General features: G+C 39.2%; 1 protein-coding gene across 1 annotated transcript in view; it reads right to left on the minus strand.

Moving 5' to 3' along the window:
- Positions 1 to 14,292, minus strand: part of akap6 (A kinase (PRKA) anchor protein 6) — a 201,547-nt gene that overhangs the window by 34,374 nt on the left and 152,881 nt on the right. Inside the window, 1 exon segment of the mRNA XM_042501072.1 lies at positions 7,425 to 7,679. Within this exon segment, the coding sequence (XP_042357006.1) occupies positions 7,425 to 7,679 (255 nt within the window).

Consider the following 14,292-nt stretch of genomic DNA (forward strand, 5'->3'; position numbering starts at 1 on the left):
ATTGCGATTACAAAATACACCTAATGGAAACATGTCAATTTAAAAAAAACCCCAAAAAACAAAAACCCTCCCTTTTATTGCAAAAAAGTTTTTATGCTGGCATGAGGCAGTAAAAAGCCATATTTTGCAAAACTGAAGTGGAAACTTCTACAGCTTATATGACGTGCAGCGACGGGTGGCGGTAATGCGAAAAAGTACAACAAAGTCACACGACATTCTACAAAACATGACTCGGTACGTACGGACGGAGGAAGAGAGCGAGATCTTCTTCACTCTGATCCGAGACGAAGAAATGACGACGATATCAGATCGACTTTATTGAGCGGCTGCAATCGAAATAAACTTGCTTTTAAACATCCATCCATCATTTATTTATTCATGTTAAATGTCATTTTTAAGTGAAGTTAAAGACCTGGTTCAGGATTTTTAACTTAAAACAACATTCAGACTTTATATTTATGTAGAAAGAATGACTGTTGTTTCCTTTTCGTGCCGACTGTGAAGCGTTACCTTTGTGAAGCGGCTGCACCGTCACAGATGAAGGCTCCTCTTTCTCTGCAGAAATAAATTACAAAGCAGCCAAATCAAGTGTGTATCTGTGTCCTGGCAGCCGTGTGTGTGTTCACTGCCAGTGTTTTGTCCCGGCAACAAACCTACATGTGACTGCCATGAAATGTCAGCGCTTGATTAACCCACTCGGGGGCCCCGGGGCAAAAATGAACCGCGTGTCCCGACTGAAAGCCCTGAGGGTCTGCAGTTTTGGGCAGGTGCCCGCTTTGCCCAGCTGGTAATCCATCCTTGAATGTACTTATTTTATTTTCTAGGTTTTTCTGTTTAACCCTCTGAAAGCTGGATCGACATCAGTTTTCTTGTCAGGAGCAATTTAAAGCTTTGAAAACTGAGCAAATTGATTTAATTTCTTTCTAAAACAAAAGGGACAAAAATAGCGTCCCACAAATAGCGAGAAATTAGTTAACGGTCACCAAAAAAAGACTTAAAAAAAATGTTTAAAAATGATCCAGAAAACTCTAATTGTAATTACAATAACAATATACTTAAAATTATGTTACAGGAAAAAAGATGTATACCTACGTATTTTTTCTCCATGTTTTTGAAAGAAATCAAACCGATTTTCTCCGGGTTCAAACGTTAAAATGCTTGCTGCTCCAGGTTTCAAAGGGTTAATCATAATGATATGTAACTTTAGGAGTTCATGTGATTCGTCCCTGGCTTCTGCGAATCAAAGGATTACAGACTGATGTTATAGGACGGGAGGTGGGGGGTGTACCTGAGCAACAGGAGGTGGGCGCGGCACGCAGGCACGAATGGTGCGAGGAAGGGCAGATTCAAATCTCACAAACGGCAGGAGGACGCAGAGCTGAAAATAGGAGCGGCTGAGGGAGGGGGTCATGTGCTACAAATGATGAGCGGGGCCGGAGGGCAAAGAGCAGGACAGGAGGGGTCCGGGGGGACGAGGCGGCCGTGGGTAACTAACAGTAGGGGAGGACAGGTTCATCTACTGTCAACAGCGGGGGAGAGAGGGAGCAGCTGAACAGATAACGAGAAAGAGCCGCAGCAAAGACGGCGAGAAAAAGACGGGACGATATAAGAGAGAGAAAAATAAAAAAGACAGAGACGGGGAGATAAAGCAGAGAGAGACAGACGGGCAGATACAGACGCACAGGAGGGCAGTTTGTCGAGCTTCACTTCAGAGGGACGAGCTAAACGCTCACACAGATCTGCACAATCTGTGCTCGAATCTGTGTGTGTGTGTGTGTGTGTGTGTGTGTGTGTGTGTGTGTGTGTGTGTGTGTGTGTGTGTGGAGAGGTCGCCCCCTGACAGTGTGTGTCCGTCTGACTGAAGGAACAGAGACTTTGAACATCAACACTGATACATTTCCATTTGCAAGAAAGACAGAAATATAATGTTATCGCTGCGTTCCTACGGAAGGTCAGAGGGGACAAAATGTTTTTATACATTTTGTTTTTGCATCATCATAAAGTCGCCTCAAGATCTCAACTTATCCAGCTGGCTTTCTTTCACTAGACGGTTATTTCTTGATCACAATGACGTTTTTACATTTTTTTTAACATTTATTTTGCAGATCACAGAATTGTTATTATATTTAATGACATCAATATTGTGATCACAGCATATGAGGATTTTTTTGGTGAAGTACGGTGCGTCATTAATATTTCTGCATCTTTTTAAAATTAATTGACTCATGTCGGGGATCCTGTTTTCTGTAGTAACTTATGAAATAATAAAAATGTGCTTGAAGTTAATTACTGTTAAGAAATGTAACGTCTACTTTTTTGTTTTTGGCAAAAATGTCCCAAAAGAGAGTGCTGTAACTTTCCGTTTTTAGAGATATAAATAGACATTTTCTTTCATTATGATTTATTTTAATGAGATTTATGAAATCCAAACATTTAATTAAATGTTGCAGTGATGAAAAAATGTATAATGTATGTTAATGTATGCTCCATCCATGTCCTGTTTTAATTGCGACTTCCATCATGAGTGCATTTATTATTTGAAATTCTTCTTTGTAAACTGAAATAAGCATTTATTAGAAGATACGTGATTTCCTCTTTGGCTCAAGAAAAATACTTTGAAACTAAAATTTGATTTTCATGAAAACTAAAGATATAATATGTTTTTGAAAAAGTGATAAATTCATTAATCAGAGATTGAAATTTTAGTCTGATTTGAAGCGCCGCTCAGCTGTCTGCAGTATAAACATGCAGGAAACAGTCGTATGTGTTTCATTTTTCAGTCTCCATGTCTGTGCACACTCGAGAGCAGGTGAGCGTTTGTGTCTGTATCTGCTTCAGCTGTGTGTGTGTGTGTGTGTGTGTGTGGGTGTGTGTGCTTCTCTTTGTTCCACAGTGCAGCTCAGCATTGATCAGGGCCTGATCACTCTGATCAGGAGCAGCTGTGGGCGGCCCGGGGCCTGCTGGAGGAACGTCTGCTGACGCCGTATCTTAAAGGAGCGCTAATTCAATTAAGAGCCAGGTTACAGACGGACAGGAGGAGGAGGGAGGAGGAGGAGGAGGAGGAGGAGGAGGGGAGAGGAGGAGGAGGAAAGAATACCCCTAAAAACGTGCTCCTCCGCCGGGCTTTAGCGTCTCACCTGGCTGCAGTGATGTACAGGTGTGCAGCAGTGACATCACTGAAGGTTTACAGGTAAAACAGAGAGCGTCTGCAGCTTCAGGCATCACTGACGGCGAACTGAGAGCTGTGAAATATTGAGTCTGGTGTCAGACCGGTTCATCAAAGATTAAATGACTCAGCAAATGTCCAGAATGACTCATGTTTCTGAGTCTGAATGTTACAGATTACGTCACACAAATTGCAAAACAATGACAAAATAATTAAAGCTTATACTTCTCATATTTTTCCAGGGATTTCAAATGTATCTCAATGTCTGTAACAACAAAAAAACTTGTCACAGAAACACGGCTGTTATCATGCACAGGCCCCGTGGTTATGATTTCATTTGAATTGTCAACTTGTTAAACTTTGTTTCCGTCCAGAGGCGGACACTGCGTCCACTCTCTGACTGTCCTGTGGATAGTTTTTTCCCGAAACAAATCACAAGTCTGCATGAATCTGGTGTCATTTTAAGTCCACGCTGATTTATAGTCATGCAAACATTTGGTTTTGCTGGCTTTTTAAAAGTGGAGCGGTGCAAAAAAAAAACTACGATGATGGCCGATACTGAGAGGAGACCTGATTCCAGTACACACCTTGACAGCTGCCGTAGTCCCCCCACATCACTGATTGGATCATTGTTTAAATTTAAACCAAGAAACCGCCGTGTCACGTCACAATGCCAGAACAATCAGCCAACTCTAACTCTGCAGAGCGATCAGATTCAAGGTTCAGGGCCAAGACAACTCATTAACAGCACTTTTAGGATACGTGGACATTAAACTGGGTTGTATCAGTCGTTCCTCCTCTGACGCGACACATCGGAGGTGAATTTAAAGAAGCGTGGATAATCTACGGCCATCCACAGAATTATTTTCATAGGATTATTTGTTCTTTAGTCCCAATGAAAACTGCAGTTTACTTTGGGACTAAATAATAATAATAATAATAGTAATAATTCACCTGCATTGTGTCAGGAGGAAATCTAAATATGATCCCTAGTTAGGGAAATTCAATTTGAACACTCTGTTGTTAATATATGTTTCAAAATTTTGTTAATATTTTGTGTAACATAAACTTAGTAGTGAATGAGTTACTTATGAGAATATGCTGATTAAAAAGGGAAGATTAAATATATTTAAGTTTCAGCCTTTTCCTTCTATAGTTTTTGTTTACCTTTTTCTCACATTTTAATTTAATGCCATGATGTTATTTATTTTTCATTATATGCATTACTTTTGGAAAATTGCAAACAGGGACCAAAAATAAATCACTACTACTAACAGTGTTCATTACACACACACACACACACACACACACACACACACACACACACACACAGGACCTACAGACATGAAGGTGTCAGAGTGAGCTGCTCCTCAGTGAGCTGCTCCTCAGTGCTCCTCAGTGAGCTGCTCCTCAGTGAGCTGCTCCTCAGTGAGCTGCTCCTCAGTGCTCCTCAGTGAGCTGCTCCTCAGTGAGCTGCTCACCTCTAACAGTAATCTGTGCTTTGAGTGAACTGCTCCTTTAACATTTGTGCACATATATTTGTGTTTATGTAAGTGAGTTTAAAGGAGTCTTAGTAGAGTGCCTTTTTGAACGGTCACCCTATGTTTGTCTTTTCCAAATGTATGTGCATGAGCGTTTTTTAAAAATATATGTGTGTGAATCTGTGTTTTATATTTTTATAAATATGCATTGTGTGTGTGTGTGTATGTGTGTGTGTGTGTGTGTGTGTGTGTGTATTCGTGCTCATACGACCTCTGCCGACCCCCGCTGCTTTCTCATACAGCCGTACAGTAATAAGCTGCTGCGCAGAAATCGAACCCATTTACGAGTTCAAACGCCAAAAACAGACAAATGGTCGCTAAAATGGAGCCGACTTCTCTTAAAATGGAGCCCCCCCCCCCCATACAAATGACTGCTATCAATATTTCCAATCTTCATTTCTCCAGAAGCTCAGGGCCTCTTTCTGCCAGAAATCAATGGCTTCCCACTGAGAGCTGCGACAAGGATCAAAAGTAAGAGCGGCTCGGCTCACTTTCTTTAGATAAAGTCTCGTTTCTATACAGTTTCATCATTTAGCAGCCTGCGTGTGTGTGTGTGTGTGTGTGTGTGTGTGTGTGTGTGTTGTGTGTGTGTGTGTGTGTGTGTGTGTGTGTGTGTGTGTGTGTGTGTGCGCGCGCGCACTGATGCGTGTTTGTTGTGCTTCTATCAATACTGACCAAATTACAACTCGACTCTGTCATAAATTCTCTGCCTGATTGTCGTGATGTTTGTTGACATCACACATAAAATATCGTCACACTGCTCGACCACGGTTGATTTTACGGACAGATTTTTGTGATTTTAGTAACTAAACGGTTCGTTCATAATTTGTGCTCCTTGTCAAACATCTTATCCCATATGTGGGGGGTAAATGTTCCCAAAAATCGTAACAAACACATGGCAGGCTGCATTTTCAGCTAAATTCAAACTGCATTTCAACAAACATGATATTACGTCCAACAACAAGATGACTCAGTGCAACAGTGATCAGCTCTCATAGCTTAAACTAGAAATATGTAAATGACAGTTCGAACAGATTTCACTCTGTTACGAACACACTGAAGCTGTGACTGTGAACGACGGACTTTGAATCATTTTAAACTTTATTAGTTAAAGAGGACGAACGCTGAAAACGATCCAGACCAGGAGACAAACTACATGTTTGGAAGTTTGTTCTTTATGTTCTTATGCATTCATTTCTTTACATATGTATGTGTGCAGTTCATTTGCATATTTCTGTGTGTGTGTGTGTGTGTGTGTGTGTGTGTGTGCGTGTGTGTGAGTGTGAATGTGCCCATATAGATGCATAAATTAATGCACCTCTGTCTGCGTTTCTGTTTCAGGGTGTACTCTTATATGAGTGAGTGTGTGTGTGTGTGTGTGTGTGTGTACCTGTTTGTGTGTGTGTGTCGGTGGTTGTCAGTCACACGGCAGGGCTAAGCTAATCAGCGCAGCTAGCTGTTCGCTGTGTGATGTAGGCTGATTAATATCCTGTTAGCGTCCCGTGGCTTTTAAGGCTAACTGCTGTTTCCTCTATACATCCAGCGCCTCAAAACAGCCCTGCCTTCATCTGGCCTCATTAACACCACGTATTACTATACTTAGCAACAACAACACCACACACACACACACACACACACACACACACACACACACAGCCAACATGTTTTTTTTCAAAGCTCAATGCTGATTGGCCAAAGCTTTGTCACATATTTGAAAGTTGGTGAAGTTACGTGAGACTGTACCTGAGTTATTCACTGTAACGTCTTCATCTTCTCACTTTAATAACACTCTGTAGTTAGTTTTGATGTTTGGTGTATTAAGTGTTTACTACCTTTACTCTGTATATTACAGATGCTCATAAACTATATAAAGTTATCTACTATTCAAGATTATTTTTGGGGCTGCCCCTGAAAGTTTAAGATTTTAATCATCAGTCAAAGGCCACAGTTGACTGAGAGGCTTCAGGTCGAGCAGTTTTTTTTGGGTCAGTGTGCAGTGTGCTTCTGGGAGCGTTTGTGGTGTCCAGATTTAGCAGCAGAGTGAGCGCTCCGCACTTTCACACAGCTCTCCTGCACAGGCAGCTGCAGACACAGACCCTGTGTGAGTCTGAGCGAGAGGCAGCTGCCCGCAGGAAGCTGCTTGATATCTGGTGTCAGCAATAAATGTTGTAAAACTCTCTCATATTTACTGTATTTACGAGTTACGAGCACATGAACCGCTCTCCAAAGTCTTATTTATGAGAGGGGAATTGGGAAATTACGATGACACCTGAGTTGTGGAGTTGTGACGTTTGCGTGATGTTTCAGGGCAGAAATGACAGAAAACATGAAAACAGTGTCAATAATTGACGGTTAAAATGTATATATATATATATATGTTGGGTCTTTTTGTCAATAGGCACTATCATTTACTTTTAGTAGTTTTAGCTGCAGCAAGCAAGCACACATATTTAACTATAAAGCAGCCAGTCGAGTATGCTAACATTGATTACGGTATTTTATACCACGAATTGCCGACTTGACCTCATAAATGTGTAAAATGACGGGCAAAAGTCAATGTTTATTAATTCATGTATTAAATATCAATCTGGGTTTCTGGAGAGCAGCTAAATTTCTACTAAACTTTGTTATTCTAGTATCTATTATGAAAACACGTGGATATAAAAGCAAACCCACGAGAAGTGGCTGCCGTCACACAGAAACTCTGCTGGCCCTACCTTAAAACTGTGGAGCTGCTCCGAGGCGTCTTTGTCTCGTCCCAGACACGAGTTGAAGATGAGGAGCTCGGTGTCTCGCAGCCACGCCTTCAGCTCTTTGATTCGAGCCTCCAGCTGCTCCAGGAGCGAGTTGGTCAGCGGGGAGAGCGCCGAGCGAGGGTTCTCCACGCCGCCGACGCTTCGACCGCCGACCAGCAAAGAGTTCATGTTGGCTGATGAAGAGGAGCTGGGTCCCGAATGCACCGAGAGGATTTTCTGACAGAAGAAAGCGACAGAAGAGTTAGCGTGGGGACTCGCTGTTGTGTCAATATTCCATCATGCAAAGTAGCATCAATCAATACGCGCACGATCATTAATCATTTACCTTCGTGAATGTGCAGATCAATAAAAGGGATGTCATGTATTCATTCCTGAACTGCTGGAGGATTGTGTGGACGTTAGTTTGAGCTGAAGATGTCATAATTATCACAATGAAATGAGTGTTTATGGTTCAGTGAGTTTGTTGTGCTGCTCTGACGTACATGAAGTCAAATTCTCTGATTCTTATTAGCATATTTAAACCAGTGGAGGAAGTATTTAGATCTTTTACTTCAGTAAAAGTACTGAAACTACACTGTTGAGTTTTTAGTTACATATTATACGATTTTGCAAAGAATGGAGATCTTGCAGGGTTACTATTTACAGACTATTTATTTCCCATCCTGCTCCTAATGGAAAATCGTCCCTTTACAAAATAGGAAATATTAACAATTCTTTACATGTCTGCAAAAACATATAATACTAAAGACACAAGATAATTTATGTGTCACTTTTTAGTATTACTATTGTACTCACTATTATGTAAATGCAATATTATTTATGTTTAAGGCTGTTTTCATGATCCTGTGCTATGGTGCATTTAGATTTTGTCTATTTTTTATGATACTTCACATTCAACAGTTGAGTTTATTGTTGCAGGAAGATGCGGTGGATACAGATGAATATTTCTGATGACAGATAGTGAAGTAAGAAAGAAGAGGAAAGTGTAAATAATCTGTTATTGTGATTATACATTTGTCTGATGCTGTTGTTTTTGCTTTGTTTTGCTCATACTTCACTTTGAAATTCCTGTCAAGCTATTTTTAACACTTCTTTTCAGAAAGTGTCAGGTAAACCTAACTATCACAATACATAATGTCATGTACTCTGAAAATTATATTTAATCAGTATCTCGCACCGGCTCGTCCGGCTCCATAATGATTCTTTTCTACAGTGTTTTTAATGCTGTTTTGTGACCATGAATTAGCCTGATGTTGCTAATGCTGCTGTCATCACAGTTGTGAAGTCTGTTATCACCGTGTGAACGCGGCCGCCGCCGTCGATGAACAAAGCTCCCCGAGCGTAACTGGAGTTTTTCCAGGTGCAAACAGATCAGCTGCTAATTCAGAGCTGATATTCACACCAACAACAAAACATCATTTAGACACAATACACCCCGAAAGAGTGTTTGGTGAGAAGCAATCACTGTTTCAAATGGGAGCGACTTACAATAACAAGAGACTGTGAGTGTGTGTTTGTGTGTAATAACCTCTGCAGAGTAATTTTCAAACCCCTGTTGATCACACAGTAAGACACTGAGCCGCTGAGAGAGACTATTCCCCACATGGATTTAGAGCGTGAGTGTGTGTGTGTGTGTGTGTGTGTGTGCTTCGCGAAAAGTACTCATCAATACAGAACAAACAAACTTGTGATGTTCATTGCGGATCACGACGAGCTGCAGAGTCCAGCATCTCTCAGGAAACAGTGAGGAGTGAATGTGTGCTGAACTGCACTTTGTATGAGGAGTCGGCTGATATCGGTTTTTCAGGGCCGATAACGATAACAATTAATAGTAGTTCATGAGAGCGATAACTGATATTTGGGACCGATATGCATTTACAAAAAAAGAAAATCTTTCTGTCAATATTTAGAATTTGGAATATAACAAACTCCAACACAAAACTTTGTTTAAATAATTTTAGCAAATGTTGAAATAAAACTTTAACAATCTAAATAAAAAAAGAATAAATAAAAACAGCTCCCTGAGGTTTTACAACGTAAAAGTTCCTCCCGCTGACACTTTTTTTGCACTTTCTAATTAATTAATTCTATGCTTGCTAGTTTTCAGGTCAGTTTCTTGGTTTTTTTGTTTTTTGTTTTCTGTTTTTTTTACTTTTTTTCTTTTTTGTGGAAATTTTCAGGTCGTTTTCTTTCTTCCTTTTTTAAAAAACAAATTTCTTGCTAATTTCAAGTAATGTCTTAAGCTGCTCATTGTCTCTTCTTTCCATGTTTTGGAAACAAATCAAGCCAATTTGCGCAACTTTCAAAGGGTTAAAAAAAGACGTAATAGTTCTCTCTTTTATCTGTCGTTTGTGGTGTTATCACGATTGTTTGATTGTGTGCTTTATTTCAGAAAGTGGATCATTTGCAGATGCTTTTTTCATCCTCCTGTATTTTTTGGGGATGTTTCTAATCGCTCCGTTAGCAGCTCAGCTCTCAGTAAATATATTTTCTTTAATTTCTCTTCCTCTGAGGCTTTGCTAAACAAAACATTTGCCTTGAAGGAATTTGTGAAGGAATTTGAGAAGGAATCTGAGCACAACAAATTCCTTCATGGGGGGATAATCCAGAAATGCTTTGTTTAGAAATAATTCAGCGAAAACCGTTGCGTTTGGATTTCCATGAGCCCGTGAATAGATAGAAACAAATTTGATAATTCTGCGCGGCAATTTCAAGGAAGTTTTATTTTTGACGTCTTTTGTTCAGACTTTGTTGATGTCTGTTTGCACTGATACGCGTTCATTGTTCGTGCATGCTGCTCTCCTGAATGCCCTCCAACAGAAAACTTTTTCAGGGACCACAGAGAGCTCAAACAATGTTGTTTTTGGGTGAACTTTTTTGGAGTTGTCAAAACCTGCGCTTTTAATTAACTGTCTTTGAGATATGTTACTACTTTTTAAAGCTTCCAGTTAAGTTTTGTTGGGCAGGTTTCTGTGATGACAGTGTTTCCACTGAGTGATAACATCCCAGTAACCATGGCGATGGATGTTCAAAACATCAGCAGCTTTATTTCTATTGCAGCCACCAAACTAGCCGTCATTATTTCCAATCCAAGGCCACGTAGGCGTGTTATGGAGCCGTGATGGAAAGGCGAGCCCCTTATACGTGGGAGCGGCCACGTATGAGGGATTTCTGGGAGATGTAGTCCACGATTTCACAGAGGAATTGTGGGTTAAAAACTTCCGGATGATCCGCTCAGCTTTTGAAGAGATACAATCCCAGCTCGCAATTTTTGGCTCTAAAAATGTTCTGAGAATGGTACAATGCAACCAGTGCAATGTTTTAGTAATGTTTTCAGCAGTTTTCTTTTAGTTTTATAAAGTTATATACGTTTTATAAAGGAGCATTTGATGATCTATCACCTCTCAACATCACCAAAACATCCTCAGAATTTAACAGTTAAAACGTTACGTCTTAGTCAGGATTTAACCTCAAAGTGACAACTTTCTTTAAATATTAGATGAACATTATTGCAACTTGTAAACGTTAGCCAATGTTGTGGTAACGTTACCTGCTGGCTGAAATAACAACCTCATCGCATCATGTGACCTACAAAAGACTAAAAAGTCTTTCCATTGTGGTTTTGTCAAATATGGCTTTTTCGAATTGCCTAAAATACCGCCTAGTGTGAGCGGAAAAAGGTTTTTGCGATAAACTGTGTCTTTTAAATGATGTGTTTCAATTAGGCACATTAATATCCAATTACAGAGTTAATAAAGCCCGCCTACTGAATATTCAGATTAAAAAAGGAAAGTTTCATCATCTTCCTGCAGCAGCATCACTCGTGTTAAAGAGGAATCGCTCTGCATTATTTTGAAAGTCTAAAGCATCAGACGGCTGTTATCTCGCAGCTCTTATTGCGACTTTAACAAGCGGCCACGACAAGAGAAACTTTGAGCGTTTGCTGAACACGGAGCTGCTCCTGAACGAGCCCCGCATGGGTCCCTGTTGCTCATTTGCATCTGTATGTGTTTGCACAAAAGGTATTGAGTCGTTGGTATAGCAGCGACTCTCCCTCCTGAGTGGAAACACTACTTTAGCTGAACTCTGGCAGGTAAAACCAGCCCATTAGAGGATGAAGAGGGGCGATTATAGGACCCCCTGACCGGTGAAATGAGCAGTTAGCTGCGTGCTCAGAGGAGGCGACGCGATTATGAGTCTGCGGTTAGTTTGTCACACAGAAACAGAGACAGAGTGTGCACGAGGATGTAAGCCATCAGATGTAAAGTAGGTTTTCCGAGACAAAGCAACAAAAACATTAATACTTTCTCTAAAGATACATTTCTTTTCTCTCCGGGTGGCTGAGCAGCAGGACGCCGCGTGGACAACAAGCTCATCAGATGAGCTTCACATTTCTGCTCCTCTTTAATACTTTCACACTTTTTAGACTTTCCGGAAACTTGTGGCGTGTTCTACATGTGATTTGTATTTGCAGAGCTTCTGATTCTGCTGCATATAAACTTCTGAATGTGTTAGATAATTACGTTGTGTTTTATTAACGCTTTGAAACCTGGATCGTCATCGATTTTCCTGAGCTGCGTTCACACGCCGTTCACAAGCTACGAAATCTGTGAACACCAAGGAAATCGGTTTGACTTCTTTCAGAAACATGAGGAACAAGGCAATGAGCGAAACTGCAAGAATTATTTTCAGATTTAGAAAATTATTATGTTTTTGAAAGCTGGGGAAATGTCAAAGGGCCAACACATTTTACAGAATTATTATTATTTAAAGAACCTTTTCTTTAGGTACTTTTTTTGCTTGTTTTTTTTTTTTAACCTTCCTGTGTTTTTCACTTGTATGTTTGCTTTAGTTTTTTTGGGTAATTTTCTTCTTCTTCTTTTTTTGTTTTACTTATTTCTGGGTCTTCTGTTCATGTTTTTGGAGGAAATCACGGCAGTTATTCCAGGTTTTACAGGGATAAACTGCAGTCAGGCTTTTCTTAAGTGTAATAATGTGTCGCACTGCGTCTACAGGTATCGCACACTGACATTTAATGCTTTTTAGAACCTTTTCAAGATATCTTTTAACCAAATTTACACAGATTTTTGGACAAATCTTCCTATTCAAGCATCGCAGGTAAATATGAGGTAAGAATATGTGGTCCTGTGCAGAGGGTTTTCTGTAGGAATATGGTTATTAGAGTGAGTTAGGTTAACCTACATTTTGCCAAAGTTTAAATATAAAGTAAAAAGAGATGGTTTAAGGTCGAGTGTTGCTGCATTAGGACGCCTTTTATAAGCATTTAAACCTCTGAAACCTGGAAACATTGGTTTCATTTCTTTCAAAACACGGAAATAACATAATTAGCAACTTTCTAACTTTGATTTGAATCCAGCTTAAAATGACATATTTCCACACTGCAAATGAGAATACATGAATTTGGTGGATTTTGGGTTAGTTTAACATTTTATTATTTGATATTTAATATGCTAAAAAGTGTTTTATTCATTTGATTTAATGTATCCAGACCTAAAAAGACCATAAGATCTACAACTTAGCTTTGACTAACAATGCAGGTAGATTCTTTTTGCAGGGCTACAAATTATGTATATAAGAAAAGCACAGAGGCTCTCTGTGGCAAAATGAGAATGTAAATTAAAAAAATAATTGGGAAGACAACAAAGAAGAGAAAGAGGGAAAAGAGAAAATATGAGAGAAAGATTAAGAGTAAGAACAAAAGATTATTTTGGGAGAAAGACAGGAGAAAATGTGGAGATGCAAATGGAGCAAATGAAAAAAAAATCCAGTGGGAGAGAGTGAAAATGAAAAAAGAAAATTAGCAAACAAAAGAGATAAAGAGTGAATGAAACAAAGAGAGATGCCGTGTTGTTTTTTGGGGACTCAATTAAGCCGAATGTTGTTTTCCCTGCAGGCTGAAGTGGCGCCCGGGTCCCGACTCCTGCGTTTTAGAGTGTTGATGGGAAAAGGACCAACACGCCGATGAAAAGATCATTTAAAGTGTTAATTTAGCTGCAGGTGAACTGAAACAAAGCACCTTTGTTTGTTTTCCACGTTTCTGTTTCTGTTTCTGTTACTCTCTTTATCGTGTTTTTGCAATTTGATAAATTGGGGGGAGGAGTGTTTCTGCTTTTAAGTTGTGCAAAACAGATTTATGATTTATCATTTTAATGTGAATCATTTGTTTTTCTTCTCTCTAAAGAAAGTCTGTATTTTTCTGATAAAACCTGTAAGTTTCAGATTATTTATAAAACAGTGGTCACGTATACAGCTTTCATACACATTTTTTCCTATGAGATGATTTTTCCATGATTTTAAGGGAAAAGTTCAAGACCATACATTCTTGAACAACCTGGTCTGTTTTCATCACCGTAAAAGAGCTTTTTTAAAAAACATATATATTTATATATTTTAGAAAAAAGAATTAAGAAAAGGATTAGAACTGAACATGTAAATATCAGACGGTTTGTTATTTATGGGGAAAGGAGGCTCTGATGCAAAAAGGGGGAGAAATTTCATGTATTTTTTTCGGCTTATGGGAGAGACAAACAAGGTAAGGTTTTGCCAAATTTTTAGTTTTGGGAAATTCTTGGCCATTTTATTTCTATATTCATTTTTTATTTGGCTGTTTTTGGAAAAAAAATTGGTGATTTTTAAAAAGAATTGTGGTGATTTTTAAAGACAAGAATTTTTTTTCATTACATTTCAAAGAAAACATACAAGTTTGCAAGGCATGTTTTCTTTAAAAAATAAAAAAATAAAAATAAAAATTACATCATTTATTACAGCCAGAAACTGTAAAAATGATTATTATTATTATTTTTTTTAA

Source organism: Plectropomus leopardus, chromosome 14, assembly GCF_008729295.1.
Source record: "Plectropomus leopardus isolate mb chromosome 14, YSFRI_Pleo_2.0, whole genome shotgun sequence".
NCBI classification, from domain to species: Eukaryota; Metazoa; Chordata; class Actinopteri; order Perciformes; family Serranidae; genus Plectropomus; species Plectropomus leopardus.